This window comes from Rhinopithecus roxellana, chromosome 11 (genome assembly GCF_007565055.1).
Source record: "Rhinopithecus roxellana isolate Shanxi Qingling chromosome 11, ASM756505v1, whole genome shotgun sequence".
Classification (NCBI taxonomy): domain Eukaryota; kingdom Metazoa; phylum Chordata; class Mammalia; order Primates; family Cercopithecidae; genus Rhinopithecus; species Rhinopithecus roxellana.
Genome location: NC_044559.1, coordinates 7515818 through 7536365, shown reverse-complemented (window position 1 = coordinate 7536365; position 20548 = coordinate 7515818). Strand labels below are relative to the sequence as shown.

Below are 20548 nucleotides of genomic sequence, written 5' to 3'. Positions count from 1 at the left end.
TTGAGGCAGGAGAATTGCTTGAACTCTGGAGGCAGAGGTTGCAATGAGCCAAGATTGTACCCTTGCACTCCAGCCTGGGTGACTGAGCGAGACTCCATCTCAAAAAAAAAAAAAAAGTTCTTGTCACAATTTAAGAACGAACTGGAATTAAGGTAGCAATTTTATATTGCTGTAACTATGACTTCTGGTTAAAATACTTTGGTTAAAATATTTTGCTCTTTACTCCCATAAAACACATTACTTTTTTTTTTCCTTATTCGGCATGTATGTTATTGTATGAAACTGAAGGGAAATGTAAAAAATTTTAGAGTAGATTTTTTTTTTTTTTTTTTTTTTTTTTTTTTTGAGACAGAGTCTAGCTCTGTCGCCCAGGCTGGAGTGTAGTGGTGCGATCTCGGCTCACTGCAACCCGCGCCTCCTGGGTTCAAGGCATTCTTCTGCATTAGCCTCCCAAGTAACTAGGATTACAGGCACGTGCCACCACGCTTGGCTAATTTTTTGTATTTTTAGTAGGGATGAGGTTTTACTGAGAGTAGATTTTTTTAATGCACTGTAAGATTAGGAAATATGCTATATATATAAAACTTTTACAAAAGCTTAAATAACCTTTATTGGAAAACATGCTTTATTAGTAATATAAAAAGAAGAAATTCGTCTTAACTGCCTGTTGGGACTTTCAAGAAATGGGACTTTCAAGAAATTCATCTTAACTGCCTGTTGGGACTTTCAAGAAATGGGACTTTCAAGAAATTGAGAGTTAATGTTGGTAGCATCGTTATGGGGCTAAAAAAGGTGTGCAATTTAAGAGGTTAAACAAAGTTAAAAACTGATGAACAACAGTCATTGCAGAAAAGGAAGAATAAGTTTAATTTTTTCAGATAAAGTCTTTCCAGAGGATTTTGTTTCTATCCCAGTTCCTAAAGAAGGTTTATTCTTCCAGTATGTGAAATACACAAAGGATGGGGGATACAGAAGATAATTGTTTTAATAAACTAGAGCTGATTGCACCTTTTGTGGAAACACATCAGTGACTGGGGTGGGTGCAAGTCAGAGGCTTGGTGATGGTGATAAGTGATTTGTAATAATCACTGCAATAATTTCATTATCCTTATTTCTTTCTGAAATTGTATTGTGTATCTTTTCTCTCCACCTTCTTCCCTTCCAGAGGCTCTCCCTATAGAGAATCTCCTTTGGGTCATTTTGAAAGCTATGGAGGAATGCCCTTTTTCCAGGCTCAGAAGATGTTTGTTGATGTACCAGAAAATACAGTGATACTGGATGAGATGACCCTTCGGCACATGGTTCAGGATTGCACTGCTGTAAAAACTCAGTTACTCAAACTGAAACGTCTCCTGCATCAGGTGAGTACATAATGAACATTTCCAGCTCTGATATTTTGAATTGCAAAATGGATTGACTTTAGTTTTTTTTAAAAAAATAGTTACTTGGGTTTATAATTTTTTTTAGATTTCTGTAGAATAATGCTTGTAAATAGTATATAATAGAAAGTTTTGTGGAAAAAAACCTGTAGGATATTGCATGAGGGTCTCATTACACAGTCCCTGGTATTCACGAGTTGTGTGATATTTGGTAAGGCAATCTCTGCGTCTGTTTATTTTCATAATAACTACATTGTAAGATTGTTGAGAGAATTAGAAATAGTAGTTGTTTAAGTTGGCTAATCCAATGCCTGAAACAGAGTAGTTATTCAGTATTCAGTGGCTGCTACTATGATTTGAACTAAGTGACAAATAAGAAACAACAATTTTTGCTTTACATAATGGTAGTCATATAATTCAGTTTTTGTTTGGGATCTTCAAGTTTAATCTTCTCCTTTTTTTTTTTTTTTTTTTTTTTTTTTTTGAGGAAATCTAGACTCATAGCAGTACTGTCACTTGGTCACTTGTCCAAAGTTCACTTGTCCAAAGTCACAGGATAACTTGATGTCGGATCCTGGCATCTGATTCAGTAGCATTTAGTTTGTTTAAGCATTTAGCACTTACAGACAAGGTCAGATGCATAGCAGAAAATCAAGGAATAAAATACTAATTTTAAGTCATAGATACTTTCCATTTGCTTTTAAATCTGTATTTGTACTTTGTACAATAGCCAACTTTAGCTTAAAACTACAGTTAAGAAAGAATAGCCTGACTTCTCTCTGCTGCTCAGTTTGCTTTGTGTCTTAGAATTCCTGGTGGCCATCAAAACAAAACATGCGGTATATGGACACGAAAGGCTAGTTGAAGTGAAATTTGGCTCCTGTGTTACAAATGATGGTTAATGTAAATATTCTGTTAAAGTCAGGTAAATTGTTTTCTGTTACTCAGGGATTTTCTATACTACTCTCCATTCTTGTGGATATTTGACTACTGTTTTGAAAAGAAACTTTTCTGTACTAAAGAACAAAAGAGTAGAGAATCCTTTTTGGATATGGGATTGTTCAACTTCTCTTGAGGCAGAAGTAAATTATATGATTGAATTATCCAGACATTGAGCTTACAGCCTAGTTTAACTGTAACTAGAAAATAGGCGTTGGTATATAGTGTTTTTCTGCTGACTGGTCTGGGGAGATGATTTTTTGTTTAGGAGTTTTAGTGTCAAAGGGGAGAGGTGGTAGGGAATGGTGGGAAATAGGTAAAATATGTCAAATATCCACTGTGAGCCAGTCATTGTACTAGCTATACCACGTACCATCTTTTGTGTTTGGGTGTTTTGTCCTGAATCATGAAGCATGACTAAATATCAGCTAATAAGACCAGGCCACCTCTAATAATGAAAGAAGTAGCATAATTCAGGTAGTTGTAGGTGAATTGGTAACCAATGATTGGTACCATAAAAATAAAAAAGTGTTTTTTGAGGTTCTTTGTGTAAAGTTGTAAATGGTTCTTTTCTGTCATTATGGCCTCTGAAATCTTAGGTACTACACACAGATAAAATTGACCCTATTTTTTGTTATGTGATGACAACAAAATTATGAGGAGAAAATTGTAAAATCTTTTTAGGTCATCTTTAAAGTTTCCCAAATGCTAATGGAAGTTTCAAGATGACTGAGTTTAAAATTTCATGTCATTGCCTCTTTAAATTTGTTTCTAATGTGACTGAATTAAAAAAACAATGTGATACGTATATGTACTTTTCAAAAAAATTTCATACACTATTTAAAGGCTTAATGAAAAAACAGTATGTCTGGCCCCCTCCCCACCTCAGTCAACCTGTTCTCATCTGAACTGGTTACTGTCCAAAGCTTCTCTAGAGCTGTCATGCAGGGACTTACTTTTTCCATAATCTGGGACTGGGTCCATTCTTTCTATAACCATGTCTTCTTTCTTCCTAGTTTATTCTCTCACTTTGCTGGAATATATCTTTAATTTACTTCCTAAGAGAGGATTAATGAATGGCATACTGTTTTGGTTACTTCATTACTGAAATCTCTTTATTCTGGTCTCACTTATGATTGATATTAAGTTTCATTGGTGTGAAATAGTTTTGTTGCAATAGAAGAGAGTTTTCCCTTAGAAATTTGAGGGGATTGCTTTTCTAGGATCTTATTTAGCCATTGAATGGTCTACTACATTCTGATCCATTGTACGTTGTGTTTTGCTTGTTTTTATCTCTGGGATATTTTTAATCTTTTATTTCTAGCATTCTGCAGTTTCACAGTGATGTCCTTAGATTTGAGTTTTGTTGTAGTTGGTTGGTTGTTTTCCACTTAATGTTTTGGCAGTTATTAGGCTCTTTGGCAATTAATGTAGTGTGAAATTTTCTTGTTATTTCTATGAGTATTCTCTTTATTTTCTCTGTTATCTTTCTGGAATCTTTAGTAATCAGAAACTAGAATTTCTGAATTGAAGCTCCTCACCTTTTAATTTTCTCTTATACATTTTTCTTTTTCTTTGAGTTTGGTTATGTTTCCTGGTATATTTTCTCGACTTGATATTCCAGCTCTCTATTTGATTTAACTGTTTATCTTGGCAATCATTATTTTCAATTTCCAAGAACTTTCGTGTATGCTGTTCCTTATTCATATCATTCAACTGTTTTTTCAGGAACTATGGTAAGTAGAGAGTTTCTGTTTGTTCTGTTTCATTTTGTTGAGAATTCTTTGGTTCCCTGTATTCTTTCTCTTTTTAAATGGTCATTTTGTTCTTTATGCTTATTTTGATTTCTCTTTCTTTTGGAATATTTCTTCAAATTTATAATAATTCTTTGTTGTTTATTCAGAACTTTGTACATGGGCCAGGCTTGTCAACTGGCTGGTTTTACTTTATGCATTCTATGGATATCAGTGGACCCTCAGCATGTACTGAGTGAAGGGTTTTTCCTTCTGGGGTGGTTGTAATTTATCCAAAGAAGAAACCTGATTTTATGTTGGGAATAAAGTAGAAGACTGAGAAAATGTTCGTTTCTTACATAGACTTTGAATTCATTCCCACATTTTTAACCTTAAGGGGTCATAAATGTGTGTTTTTCTCTATCTGGCAAAATGGGTAATAAAAGAATGAGAAGAAGATAAATTCAGAAGGTTGGACATTCAGTAGGAAAAGTAGTGAGATCTCTTTGGCTTCTCATTGTCCTAAAAAGATGGTGGAGGAAGGTGATGGTGCTACATTAAAAGAAAAGTAAAGGACAAGTAGATACGGTGTGAAACTGTGAATTGTATATTGATTTGGACAGATCAGCTATAAAGGACATTTTGGATTAGTTGGGAAAATTTGAGTATGGTCTGTATATTATATGAGATGGAAATTTACTAAAATGGAAAGGGGAGATTGTTGACTGAAAAAAGTAGGTTATAAGGCTATATGTACATTATGATCATTTATCTATCTATATTTACATCTGTATGTTTCTCCAGAGGGATATGCTCTAAGGTGTTACTAGTGATGATTCCTGGATGGTGAGAATGTAATTTCTTTTTTGTGTGTTTTTTAAAAATCTATGTTTTCTCATTTCTAATTCTCCACACATTATTGTTTCTGGGGGATAAAAGGGGTTTTTTAAAAGGTATGTGTCTTACCAGTGATCAGTTAATTAACTGAATATGTTAAAAATATAGGATGCTCACACTACCTGACTCCAAACTGTACTACAAGGCTACAGTAACCAAAACAGCGTGGTACTGGTACCAAAACAGATATATAAACCAATGGAACAGAACAGAAATAATGCCACACATTTACATTTACACACATTTACAACCATCTGACCTTTGACAAACCTGACAAAAACAAGAAATGGGGAAAGAATTTCCTATTTAATAAATAGAATTGGGAAAACTGGCTAGCCATATGCAGAAAACTGAACCTGGACCCCTTCCTTACACCTTATACAAAAATTAACTCAAGATGGATTAAAGACTTAATTAGACCTAAAACCATAAAACTCTAGAAGAAAACCTAGGAAATACCATTCAGGACATAGATGTGGGCAAAGACTTCATGACTAAAACACCAAAAGCAATGGCAGCAAAAGCCAAAATTGACAAATGGGATCCAATTAAAGAGCTTCTGCACAGCAAGAGAAACTGCCATCAGCGTGAACAGGCAACCTACAGAAGGGGAGAAAATTTTTGCAATCTATCCATCTGACAAAGGTCTAATATCCAGAGTCTATAAGGAATTTAAACAGATTTACAATAAAAAAAATCAAAAAGTGTGCAAAGGATATGAACAGACACTTCTCAAAAGAAGACAATTATGCAGCCAAAAAACATTAGAAAAAAACTTCATCATCACTGGTCATTAGAGAAATGCAAATTAAAACCACAATGAGATACCATCTCATGGCAGTTAAAATGGCGATCATTAAAAAGTCAGGAAACAACAGATGCTGGAGAGGATGTAGAGAAATAGGAGCACTTTTACACTGTGGGAGTGTAAATTAGTTCAACCATTGTGGAAGACAGTGTGACGATTCCTCAAGGATCTAGAACCAGAAATACCATTTGACCCAGCAATCCCATTACTGGTTATATACCCAAAGGATTATTAATCATTTTGCTATAAAGACACATGCACACCTGTTTATTGCAGCACTGTTCACAATAGCAAAGACTTGGAACCAACCCAAATGCCCATCAATGATAGACTGGAGGGGGCGGAGCAAGATGGCCGAATAGGAACAGCTCCAGTCTCCAACTCCCAGCGCGAGCGACACAGAAGACCGGTGATTTCTGCATTTTCAACTGAGGTACTGGGGTCATCTCACTAGGGAGTGCTGGACAATCGGTGCTGGTCAGCTGCTGCAGCCTGACCAAGAGAGCTGAAGCAGGGCGAGGCATCGCCTCACCTGGAAGCGCAAGGGGGAAGGGAATCCGTTTTCCTAGCCAGGGGAACTGAGACACACAACACCTGGAAAATCGGGTAACTCCCACCCCAATACTGCGCTTTAAGCAGACAGGCACACCAGGAGAATATATCCCACACCTGGCCGGGAGGGTCCCACGCCCACGGAGCCTCCCTCACTGCTAACACAGCAGTCTGTGGGGATCTATCCGCAAGGCAGCAGCGAGGCTGGGGGAGGGGCGCCCGCCATTGCTGAGGCTTAAGTAGGTAAACAAAGCCGCTGGGAAGCTCGAACTGGGTGGAGCTCACAGCAGCTCAAGGAAGCCTGCCTGTCTCTGTAGTCTCCACCTCTGGGGACAGCGCACAGCTGGAGACCAACAGGGGAAGAAGCGGGGGCCGGTGCAGACTCGAAAGACTCTGTCTGACAGCTTTGGGGAGAGCCGTGGATCTCCCAACGCGGAGGTTGAGATCTGAGAACGGACAGACTGCCTGCTCAGGTGTGTCCCTGACCCCTGAGTAGCCTAGCTGGGAGACATCCCCCACTAGGGGCAGTCTGACACCCCACACCTCACAGGGTGGAGTACACCCCTGAGAGGAAACTTCCAAAGGAAGAATCAGACAGGTACACTCGCTGTTCAGCAATATTCTATCTTCGGCAGCCTCTGCTGCTGATACCCAGGCAAACAGGGTCTGGAGTGGACCTCAAGCAATCTCCAACAGACCAACAGACAGTCCTTCTGACTGTCAGAAGGAAAACTATCAAACAGGAAGGACACCTATACCAAAACCCCATCAGTAGGTCACCATCATCAAAGAGCAGAGACAGATAAAACCACAAAGATGGGGAAGAAGCAGGGCAGAAAAGCTGGAAATTCAAAAAATAAGAGCGCATCTCCCCCTGCAAAGGAGCGCAGCCCATCGCCAGCAACGGATCAAAGCTGGTCAGAGAATGACTTTGACGAGATGAGAGAAGAAGCCTTCAGTCCATCAAACTTCTCAGAGCTAAAGGAGGAATTACGTACCCAGCGCAAAGAAACTAAAAATCTTGAAAAAAGAGTGGAAGAATTGACAGCTAGACTAATTAATGCAGAGAAGATCATAAAAGAAATGACAGAGATGAAAACCATGACACGAGAAATACGTGACAAATGCACAAGCTTCAGTAACCGACTCGATCAACTGGAAGAAAGAGTATCAGCGATTGAGGATCAAATGAATGAAATGAAGCGAGAAGAGAAACCAAAAGAAAAAAGAAGAAAAAGAAATGAACAAAGCCTGCAAGAAGTATGGGATTATGTAAAAAGACCAAATCTACATCTGATTGAGGTGCCTGAAAGTGAGGGGGAAAATGGAACCAAGTTGGAAAACACTCTTCAGGATATCATCCAGGAGAACTTCCCCAACCTAGTAGGGCAGGCCAACATTCAAATTCAGGAAATACAGAGAACGCCACAAAGATACTCCTTGAGAAGAGCAACTCCAAGACACATAATTGCCAGATTCACCAAAGTTGAAATGAAGGAAAAAATCTTAAGGGCAGCCAGAGAGAAAGGTCGGGTTACCCACAAAGGGAAGCCCATCAGACTAACAGCAGATCTCTCGGCAGAAACTCTACAAGCCCGAAGAGAGTGGGGGCCAGTATTCAACGTTCTTAAAGAAAAGAATTTTAAACCCAGAATTTCATATCCAGCCAAACTAAGTTTCATCAGTGAAGGAGAAATAAAATCCTTTACAGGTAAGCAAATGCTTAGAGATTTTGTCACCACCAGGCCTGCCTTACAAGAGACCCTGAAGGAAGCCCTAAACATGGAAAGGAACAACCGGTACCAGCCATTGCAAGAACATGCCAAAATGTAAAGACCATCGAGGCTGGGAAGAAACTGCATGAACTAACGTGCAAAATAACCAGTTAATATCATAATGACAGGATCAACTTCACACATAACAATATTAACCTTAAATGTAAATGGACTAAATGCTCCAATTAAAAGACACAGACTGGCAAACTGGATAAAGAGTCAAGACCCATCAGTCTGCTGTATTCAGGAGACCCATCTCACATGCAGAGACATACATAGGCTCAAAATAAAGGGGTGGAGGAAGATCTACCAAGCAAATGGAGAACAAAAAAAAGCAGGGGTTGCAATCCTAGTCTCTGATAAAACAGACTTTAAACCATCAAAGATCAAAAGAGACAAAGAAGGCCATTACATAATGCTAAAGGGATCAATTCAACAGGAAGAGCTAACTCTCCTAAATATATATGCACCCAATACAGGAGCACCCAGATTCATAAAGCAAGTCCTTAGAGACTTACAAAGAGACTTAGACTCCCATACAATAATAATGGGAGACTTCAACACTCCACTGTCAACATTAGACAGATCAACGAGACAGAAAGTTAACAAGGATATCCAGGAATTGAACTCATCTCTGCACCAAGCGGACCTAATAGACATCTATAGAACTCTCCACCCCAAATCAACAGAATATACATTCTTCTCAGCACCACATCGCACTTATTCCAAAATTGACTACATAATTGGAAGTAAAGCACTCCTCAGCAGATGTACAAGAACAGAAATTATAGCAAACTGTCTCTCAGACCACAGTGCAATCAAACTAGAACTCAGGACTAAGAAACTCCATCAAAACCGCTCAACTACATGGAAACTGAACAACCTGCTCCTGAATGACTACTGGGTACATAACGAAATAAAAGCGGAAATAAAGATGTTCTTTGAAACCAATGAGAACAAAGATACAACATATCAGAATCTCTGGGTCACATTTAAAGCAGTGTGTAGAGGGAAATTTATAGCACTAAATGCCCACAAGAGAAAGCAGGAAAGATCTAAAATGGACACTCTAACATCACAATTAAAAGAACTAGAGAGGCAAGAGCAAACACATTCAAAAGGTAGCAGAAGGCAAGAAATAACTAAGATCAGAGCAGAACTGAAGGAGATAGAGACACAAAAAACCCTCCAAAAAATCAATGAATCCAGGAGTTGGTTTTTTGAAAAGATCAACAAAATTGACAGACCGCTAGCAAGACTAATAAAGAAGAAAAGAGAGAGAAATCAAATAGACGCAATAAAAAATGATAAAGGGGATATCACCACCGACTCCACAGAAATACAAACAACCATCAGAGAATACTATAAACGCCTCTACGCAAATCAACTAGAAAATCTAGAAGAAATGGATAATTTCCTGGATACATACACTCTCCCAAGACTAAACCAGGAAGAAGTTGAATCCCTGAATAGACCAATAGCAGGCTCTGAAATTGAGGCAACAATTAATAGCCTACCCACCAAAAAATGTCCAGGACCAGATGGATTCACAGCTGAATTCTACCAGAGGTACAAGGAGGAGCTGGTACCATTCCTTCTGAAACTATTCCAATCAATAGAAAAAGAGGGAATCCTCCCTAACTCATTTTATGAGGCCAACATCATCCTGATACCAAAGCCTGGCAGAGACACACAGAAAAAAGAGAATTTTAGACCAATATCCCTGATGAACATCAATGCAAAAATTCTCAATAAAATACTGGCAAACCGGATTCAGCAGCACATCAAAAAGCTTATCCACCATGATCAAGTGGGCTTCATCCCTGGGATGCAAGGCTGGTTCAACATTCGCAAATCAATAAACGTAATCCAGCATATAAACAGAACCAAAGACAAGAACCACATGATTATCTCAATAGATGCAGAAAAGGCTTTTGACAAAATTCAACAGCCCTTCATGCTAAAAACGCTCAATAAATTCGGTATTGATGGAACGTACCTCAAAATAATAAGAGCTATTTATGACAAACCCACAGCTAATATCGTTCTGAATGGGCAAAAACTGGAAAAATTCCCTTTGAAAACTGGCACAAGAGAGGGATGCCCTCTCTCACCACTCCTATTCAACATAGTGTTGGAAGTTCTGGCTAGGGCAATCAGGCAAGAGAAAGAAATCAAGGGTATCCAGTTAGGAAAAGAAGAAGTCAAATTGTCCCTGTTTGCAGATGACATGATTGTATATTTAGAAAACCCCATTGTCTCAGCCCAAAATCTCCTTAAGATGATAAGCAACTTCAGCAAAGTCTCAGGATACAAAATTAATGTGCAAAAATCACAAGCATTCTTATACACCAGTAACAGACAAACAGAGAGCCAAATCATGAATGAACTTCCATTCACAATTGCTTCAAAGAGAATCAAATACCTAGGAATCCAGCTTACAAGGGATGTAAAGGACCTCTTCAAGGAGAACTACAAACCACTGCTCAGTGAAATAAAAGAGGACACAAACAAATGCATGAACATACCATGCTCATGGATAGGAAGAATCAATATCGTGAAAATGGCCATACTGCCCAAGGTTATTTATAGATTCAATGCCATCCCCATCAAGCTACCAATGAGTTTCTTCACAGAATTGGAAAAAACTGCTTTAAAGTTCATATGGAACCAAAAAAGAGCCCACATTGCCAAGACAATCCTAAGTCAAAAGGACAAAGCTGGAGGTGTCACGCTACCTGACTTCAAACTATACTACAAGGCTACAGTAACCAAAACAGCATGGTACTGGTACCAAAACAGAGCTATAGACCAATGGAACAGAACAGAGTCCTCAGAAATAATACCACACATCTACAGCCATGTGATCTTTGACAAACCTGAGAGAAACAAGAAATCGGGAAAGGATTCCTTATTTAATAAATGGTGCTGGGAAAATTGGCTAGCCATAAGTAGAAAGCTGAAACTGGATCCTTTCCTTACCCCTTATACGAAGATTAATTCAAGATGGATTAGAGACTTAAATGTTAGACCTAATACCATAAAAACCCTAGAAGAAAATCTAGGTAGTACCATTCAGGACATAGGCATGGGCAAGGACTTCATGTCTAAAACACCAAAAGCAACGGCAGCAAAAGCCAAAATTGACAAATGGGATCTAATTAAACTAAAGAGCTTTTGCACAGCAAAAGAAACTACCATCAGAGTGAACAGGCAACCTACAGAATGGGAGAAAATTTTTGCAACCTACTCATCTGACAAAGGGCTAATATCCAGAATCTACAAAGAACTCAAACAAATATACAAGAAAAAAACAAACAACCCCATCAAAAAGTGGGCAAAGGATATGAACAGACATTTGTCAAAAGAAGACATTCATACAGCCAACAGACACATAAAAAAATGCTCATCATCACTCGCCATCAGAGAAATGCAAATCAAAACCACAATGAGATACCATCTCACACCAGTTAGAATGGCAATCATTTAGAAGTCAGGAAACAACAGGTGTTGGAGAGGATGTGGAGAAATAGGAACACTTTTACACTGTTGGTGGGATTGTAAACTAGTTCAACCATTATGGAAAAGAGTATGGCAGTTCCTCAAGGATCTAGAACTAGATGTACCATATGACCCAGCCATCCCACTACTGGGTATATACCCAAAGGATTATAAATTATTCTACTACAAAGACACATGCACACGTATGTTTGTTGAGGCACTATTCACAATAGCAAAGACTTGGAATCAACCCAAATATCCATCTGTGACAGACTGGATTAAGAAAATGTGGCACATATACACCATGGAATACTATGCAGCCATAAAAAAGGATGAGTTTGCGTCCTTTGTAGGGACATGGATGCAGCTGGAAACCATCATTCTTAGCAAACTATCACAAGAAGAGAAAACCAAACACCGCATGTTCTCACTCATAGGTGGGAACTGAACAATGAGATCACTTGGACTCGGGAAGGGGAACATCACACACTGGGGCCTATCATGGGGAGGGGGGAGGAGGGAGGGATTGCATTGGGGAGTTATACATGATATAAATGATGAATTGATGGGTGCTAACGAGTTGATGGGTGCAGCACACCAACATGGCATAAGTATACATATGTAACAAACCTGCACGTTATGCACATGTACCCTAGAACTTAAAGTATAATAAAAAAAAAAGAAAAAAGAAAAAGAAAAAAAAATGATAGACTGGATAAAGAAAATGTGGCATGTATACACCATGGAATACTATGCAGTCACAAAAAAGGATGAGTTCGTGTCCTTTGCAGGGACATGGATGAAGCTGGAAACCATCATTCTTAGCAAGCTGATACAGGAACAGAAAACCAAACATTGCATGTTCTTACTCATAAGTGGGAGTTGGAAAATGAGAACACATGGACACAGGGAAGGGAACATCACACACTAGGGCCTGTCAGTGGTGAGGTGGGTAGGGGAGGATAGCGTTAGGAGAAATACCTAACATAGACCACAGGTCAATAGGTGTAGCAAACCACTATGGCACGTGTATACCAATGTAACAAACCTGCACGTTCTGCACATGTATCCCAGAAGTTAAAGAATAATAATAATAATAATAATAATAATAATAATGTAGGATGCTAGAGAAGAGGCAGAAGAGATAGATTTAGAGCAGGTTGTCGAGGACCTTGTGTGCCATAAAGGTAGCTGGGGCATTGTTCTGTTGGTAGTAGTAAGCCAGACAAGTGACTTGGCCAAATTGTTATTTTTTTAAAAAAATTACTGTAAGGGATTTGTAGAAAATGAATAGCAGAGGGAGTGACTTAAGTCATAATATATAGGAGGCTGTTGCACACAACCAGATTTTAGGCTAAAGTCATTAAATTTATTTGGACATTCTTCTAGGTTCTCCGATATACATTATCTCTAGTCTGAAAAGTAGGTGATACTGGCTTCACCCTCATAATTGAAACGGGTGAGGCTCAGAAAACTAATTAGTGATAAAAGCAGGATTTTTTTTAACCCTAATCTATATGACTCCAAGGCCTATTGCACATAGTCGTGTTCTGGAAGATACCTTGAGGGACAGCAGGGAGAAGAGTGTGTGAAGTAACCTACAACACTGATTCTGTGTTGCCTTAGCCAAACCCAAGCAAAGAAATCTTTGTTTTATTAAACAGTACTGTTTAAGAGTTCACTTGAAAAAAGTTCTCACTGCACACAAAATTTTAAAAATTGTAAACCATTATATTTGGCCTTTGATCTATTTTTTATTTGTGGTTTTACTCAAATTAAGGTTACTTTATAGTTTAAACATCTCTTTTGTGTACCTCATACTACTCATCACAACATCTCATTATGGGATAAGAAGGACAATAGTAGTAATTCCATTTTAATGGTCAGAAAACTGAGACCGAAATTTGACTGTGTTTTGCAACGTCACCCAGTTGCGTATTAATGTATAGTGCATTTTAAACTCAGGTCTTTTGAATTATTTTAGCTTAATACTTCTGTATAGTTTATTGCCTGATTTAGAAGTTTTGAATAAGAATTTTGATCCTGACATGAAGAATGTGGGGACATGATGAAAAAGATAAATTTTTGTGGTATCTTGTCTCTTTAAGTGTCTATACCCTGTTTCAAAAACTTCTTATCAAAGCATAATATACATACAGAAAAGGGTATAATTAATAAGTATTTATCTTAATGAATTTTCAGAAACTGAAAATACCTGTATAGCCAGCATCTAGCAAGAAATGAAACATTACCAGAACAGAAGCCTCTGCCCATTCTCATGGTGGCCAATGGATTTCTGAAAATATAGATGAGTTTGTCTGTATTTGAACTTTGAAATGAAATGAAATAATATAGGATATACTTGTTTTATATCTGGCTTCTTTCGCTTAATATTATATTCATGAGTCATCCATTTTCTGCATCATTCTCACTGCTGTAGAATATTCCATGGTGTTAATATAGCAGTTTATTTCATTTGTTTTATAATAGATATTTGGACAGGTTTCGTTTTTTGTTGTTTATTATGAACAGTGTTGCTGCTGTATTCTCGTGTCTTTTGGTGAACATATGTATGCATTTTTATTGTATTTATAATACATTATATTATATACAATATAATTAAATACAATATAATGTATTTTATTTCTATTTTATTGTATTTATTGTATATATAAGTGGGATTGCTGGGTTAGTTATAAGTTAGGTAAATATTCAGCTTTAGTAGATACTACAAAGATTTTCTAAAGTAGTTATACCCACCCACTCTTTCCCCATTTCATTTCTTTTCATTATTTTTTGTTTGCTCTATTATCACATTCCGCATCTGTTTTGACCTTGCAATAAGAAATGAAGAATTTAAGATGGAGTAATGGAAAGGCATGCTGATACTTCTTCCTAACATTTTATTTACATTGCAAAATATTTGATTCCTATGATTTATGTTATGTCTACTTCAGGATGCTTGTTTGGGGGATAAAAATAAAGGAGTGTATAATAGTGTTTTATGAACTGTCACATGTGATATATAAATGTTTAGTTTCATTATTCCCTCCCCTCCAACGTTGAGAATAAAACCAATAATTTTTCCCTCACATAATTCTCTGATTCACTGTGTGTGGGGGCAGTGCGGGTAGTGGCAGTGGTAGGTGATAGAATATTAGAAGTGGCATCATCCTAAGTGGGGTTTACCAAGAGCTAAGAGGCTACTGAATGATTGCCACGTGGTAACAAAGAACCAAAGAAGAGCCAGAGCATGCATGTTTCCCTATCCCCGCATTTTTCTCATTACTCCAAGAAAAAAGGAGTTTATGAAATATTCATAATAAGAATATATGCAACATAAGGGTTCAGTTTAACTTAGAATGTGAAGGAGCTTGTACTCTTGACCACCCAGATTAAGAAATAAGACATTAATAAGCTCCCTGTACGCTCCTTCCTGATTGCAGTACCTTTCCTTTCCAGAACCTAGAGTTTTCCCTCTCATTTTTACCATCTGTGTTTGTATTTCCATGAATATAAGGTTTGCCTCTTTTTGAACTTTATATAAATGGAATTGTAATTTGAGTATTCCCCTAAGACTTCTTTCATTCAACATTTTTTGAAGGTTCATTCATGTTTGGCTCTACTTCATTAGTTTTCATTTCTCTATTGGTGCTCCAATCTATGAACAAACCGTAATGTCTTTGTCTGTTTTACTCTTAATGTCCATTTTGTTTGTTTCCAGTTTTTTGTTTTTTTTTTTTTTTTTTTTTTGACGCTGACAAATGATATTCCTCTGAACATTTTCCTGGTACAACCATGAGAAAGTTCCTCTGGAGTATCTAATCAGAATTGGAATTTCTGAGTCCTGAAGCATGGAAGTATTTTACTCTAGAAAATCCAAACTGTTTTCCAAAGTAGTTCAATCTTTTTTACTCCCCTCAAGTAGTAGATACTGTTTTTCATTGTTTCACGTGTATGCAAACTTGATATTACCCAACTTATGAATTTTTGTCATGTGGATAGAATATAGTGACATTTAATTGTGGTTTTAATTTGCATTTCCCTGACTGCTAATAAAGTTGAACTTTTTTGTATGTTTATGGAATGTTTGTTGCCTTATCGTATCTTTTGTGTGTATGAGAGAGAGAGATTTTTGTATATTCTAGATGCAAGTACTTTGTTGGTTGTATGTGTTGCAAATATTATCTTCTGTTGTGTAGACTACTTTTTCACTCTGATATCCTTTGATGAAAAAAAGTTCTTAGTTTTTAATATAGTGAATTTATCAGACTTTTTCTTTGTGGTTTGTACTTTTAGAAATCCTTGTTTGAAAATCCTTTCTTACTCTGAGGTCATAAAAATATTCTATTCTTTTCTAAAAAATTAAGAATTTTGACCTGCACAATTAAATCTCAAATAACTTGGAATTGATTTTGGTGCATTTAAGGTATGAGATAGAGGTCCACTTTTATTTGTTTTTAATCTGTGGATGATCAGTGGATTCAAGGCTTAAAGTATGAAGAGTTCATTCTTTTGTTTTGTTTTTGTTTTGCTTTGTTTTGTTTTGTTTTGTTTTTTTGCGACAGAGTGTTGCTCTGTCACGCAGGCTGGGCAGTGGCGCAGTGTCGGCTTACTGCAGCCTCGACCTCCTGGGCTCAACCGATCCTCCCAAGTAGCTGGGACTATAGGTGTGCACCACCACACCCGGCTATTTTTGTTATCCTGCTAAGATTCTGAATCCCCGTGCATGGCTGCTCCCACTCTTCCGTGTACCCTTTTCTCATACTACTCCAGTTCTGACTCCTTGTCAGCCCATTGGGCTCTGATATTCCACACCAATCCCCATCTGCAGATGGACACCTTCTCACTCTGCTTGGCCTCTGACACTGCACGTCAGTTGAGTCTACACATGGATTCCCTCCTTACCCATTTTGGGTCTGAAACCTAGGATTGGGTGCTTTACTCATTATGAAGCCTGAGCTCTGGCAACCTTTGCCAGGCCATCCTGTGTGTGGATATCCACCTCACTCTGCTTTGACTCTGATAGCCCATGCCAGGCTGCTGATCATGCACATACACTCTATTCTTTCCACTTAAGTTTGACTCTAATATCAAGCTGTTTCCCCACCCCTCATGGATGCTGTTTTTACTCCTTTTGGGATATGACATATATTGGTAAGCTGCCTCCCTATGGAGACATGCTCTTTCAACCTGCTTAGGCTCTGAAACTTCCTGCTGGGCTTTTGGGGTGGAAACCTATTTTGCTGTGTCTTACCTAATGGCTTGTTAAGAAAGGGATAGGAAGGTAAAGAGGAGAATTTTTTTTAAAAGTATCAACTTTATTGAGACAGAATGTACATTCAAATAAACTGCACCCATTTTAAGTGTATAGTTTGTTTTGATGAATATATGCAATTGTGTAATTACCACCACTTTCAAGATATAGACCATTTCTGTAGGTGATAAAGTTCCTTCATTTCCCTTTGCAGTCAGTTATTTCTCAAACCCGGCCCAGGCAACCACTATTTTGCTTTTGGTTCTAAAGTTTTATCTTTCTTAGAATTTCATCAAAATGGAACCATTTGATGTGTACTCTTTTTGTTTCTGAATTTTTTTACTCACCTTAATGGTTTTGATATGCATCTGTGTTTTGCTAGTATCAGTAGTTCATTTCTTTTTATTGCTGAACAGCACTCCATTCTACATATATGTACCACAATTTTACTTTTATCAATTTATCTGTTGATAGACATTCAAGTTGTTTTTAGTTGTGGGATAATTGGATAATGTTGAATCTCTACATTTCAATGATGAAAGCTAATAGGAATAAGTGTAATTAAGAAAAATCAGGCCAGGCTCAGTGGCTCATGCCTGTAGTCCCAGCACTTTAGGAGGCAAAGGCAGGTGGATCACCTGGGTTCAGGAGTTCAAGACCAGCCTGGCCAAAATGGCGAAACCCCATCTCTACTGAAAATACAAAAGTTAGCCAGGCATGGTGGCATGTGCCTGTAGTCCCAGCTACTCAGGAGGCTGAGGCAGGAGGATCACTTGAACATGGGAGGCAGAGGTTGCAGTGAGCCAAGATCATACCACTGCACTCTAGCCTGGGCAACAGAGTAAGAGTCTGTCTCAAGAAAAAAAATCAGAATAGACAATTCCAAGGTGGAGTTTGGGTTCAGGCAAATTTTCCTACTTGTACAATCTTGGAAAAGTTGTTTAAACTCTCTGTCCTGCAGTTTCCTAGAAGAGATAATAGAGATTGTAATAGCTCTTACTTCAGGAATTTTGTAAAGAATGCATGAGGTAATTCCCATAAAATGCTAACGTAGGGCCGGGCGCAGTAGCTCACGCCTGTATAATCCCAGCACTTTGGGAGGCCGAGGTGGGCAGATCACCTGTGGTTGGGAGTTCGAGACCAGCCTGATCAACATGGAGAAACCTTGTCTCTACTAAAAATACAAAATTAGCCGAGCGTGGTGGTGCATGCCTGTAATGATCGGGAGGCTGAGACAGGAGAATTGCTTGAACCCAGGAGGCAGAGGTTGCGGTTAGCTGAAATCGCGCCATTGCACTCCAGCCTGGGCAACAAGAGCAAAACTCCATCTCAAAAACAAAACAAACAAATAAGCAAAAACACATTAAAATGCTGACACAGTAGCATGCACAGTATCTTAAAATGCTAAGCATATTATGCTGATGGTATTCTAAAATGCTAAGCGTAGTATGCTGATGTATCAGCATAACCTGATACATGTAATGCAGTTATTGCATGTTAGCAGTTAATAATAGCAGCTACCATAACATAAAAGTCAAGGGTTTTTAACTGCTCACAATTTTATGTAGCTGCCCAGAAAGCTAATTTTATTTACTTCAATACCTGCATTTGTTTAGTTATTATTATTCTGTCAGTACCAAGGATCCAAGAGAAAAATAAAGAGGACACAGTTTTTAACCTATACCCAGTAGATTGTTCTGAAAACTATAGGTTAAAACTGGTTAGTGGGTCTTAAAATGAATTTTCATCATGACCAGAATTTTTGGTAATGAAGTAAAACAGTATAAAACTATCAGAGGACATCACATGTAATAAGGACAAATACTTTTTCACGAAATTTGTTTCTAGTGAGAGAGATATATGTATATCTCCCTATATTATACACATGGATATATGCATACACATGTAAATGCATACCTATTCATGTATATATGAACTTGGTTGTGTTATAAAATGTATTTTTATTTTATAACACAATATAAAATAAAATTTTTTGTACACTAAAAATAACTTTTGAGTAATAATGTAAAATTGTCCCCACCCCACGCCCCAAAATATAAAACTCTGTTCTAGTAGATAAACAATACTCCAAGGCCAATAAATCATAGAGCTGGGACTTCAGTAGTAAATAAGGCAGCTATCACTGTATCAATAAAACATTAAATTAGCAGTAAATTTACTGAGAGACATTTACAGTGCTTTATAAACCTGAGAAACTTTGTGGAAACCATTTATGTTCTATGGGAAGACTAAATATTATAAATGCTATAGGTATTAAAGTAGTAATCAAGATAGCTAGCTTATAGTCTAGGGAAATATACATGTGTTAAATAATTACAAGAATGATGTGTTGCAAAGGGTAACAAATTAGATGTTATAAAAAGATTGTGTAAGATACAATCTGAGTGTCTAATAAATTGTGTGTTGTATAAAGATTGTATAAAACACAATTTGAGTGTATGGTGTGTATCTACAGTTATTCTCAGTACGATTTATAGATTTAATACAATGGCAGCCAAAATCACAACAGCTTTGTTTTTGGAATTCATCAAAATGACTCCAAAATTGGAAACACCAAAGGATAGGATTTGTGTACATTGAAAAGGAGAAAGGGGAAAAAACCCTTTAGAGGAGGATATAATACTGACACAAATAGACTTAGAGCAATGAAAGAGAATGGGAAACATAGAAATATGTGCTGAAGTATTTAGTAAAAAATAATTGGATATAGAAAGATTTTTTTTTTTTTTTTTTTAAAGAACAGGATCTTGCTATGTTGCCAATGTGGAGTGCAGTGACTGTTCACAGGTGTGATCATAAAGTACTGCAACCTCAAACTTCTGGCTTCAAATGATTCTCCTGCTTTGGCCTCCCAAGTAGCTGGGACTACAGGCATGTGCCATTGCATCCACCTGCATAGAGAAAGATTTTTTGCAAAAGTTACTGAGGAAAATTTATTAGTTTAGGAAAAATTAGTTTCTTATACTGTAGCAGAACACAGATGGCTTGAGGAGTTGGATATTTTTTAAAAATCAGAATGTAGAAAAATTAGTAGAAATTAGGAATATCTTTAAGTGCCAAAACAAACCTACAGTACGGGATATCTGGGTTCAGATATGTACAGATGTAACAGATACGTAAATATGTAGGTTCAATAAAACATGTAAACAGAAAAAAATTTGTAAATACTGTTTGCTTAGAATATTATAAAGGTTCTATTTATGTATAACAGCATTCCAATTAACTTGGATGCTGGATAGATATGTTTTTTATTTCAAAGTGTCTTTGCCCTGACCATCTGTGAGGATCACTTCACCTCTAAAGCACTTATTAAAAAATCGTATTTTGTAAGTCTGTGTTTTTAAAATCCTCTCAAATGTAGCTTGAATTGGTAGATTTTAAATCCCACTGTTGAGTTGTACATTATTACTCAAAAGTTATTTTTAGTGTACATTCTGGACTGTGTGATGTGATGTGATTGTTCATCCATGTACCTTTGTATTTAAAAAAGAAAAACAAACTTTTGAAAAGAAAACATCTCTCTCCTCTTCCTCTGCTCTCTTTCCTAGAATGCCTCTTGTGATTATGTTGTAGCATATCTGAAACACAAGGCAGCTTTGTTGACATCACTGATGATGCTTGTTAGTAGGGACTTGTCAGTGCTGCCAAACATTTTTGTTAGTCATTTCAAGTATCCATGTCCATTG

General features: G+C 37.3%; 1 protein-coding gene across 8 annotated transcripts in view; it reads left to right on the top strand.

The window, feature by feature from the left end:
- Positions 1–20548, top strand: part of CCSER2 (coiled-coil serine rich protein 2) — a 202995-nt gene that overhangs the window by 126668 nt on the left and 55779 nt on the right. For all 8 annotated transcript variants that reach the window (XM_030940763.1, XM_030940768.1, XM_030940766.1 and 5 more), the window contains one exon: positions 1166–1361. In XM_030940763.1, the coding sequence (XP_030796623.1) occupies positions 1166–1361 (196 nt within the window). The remainder of the gene's footprint in view (positions 1–1165; positions 1362–20548) is intronic.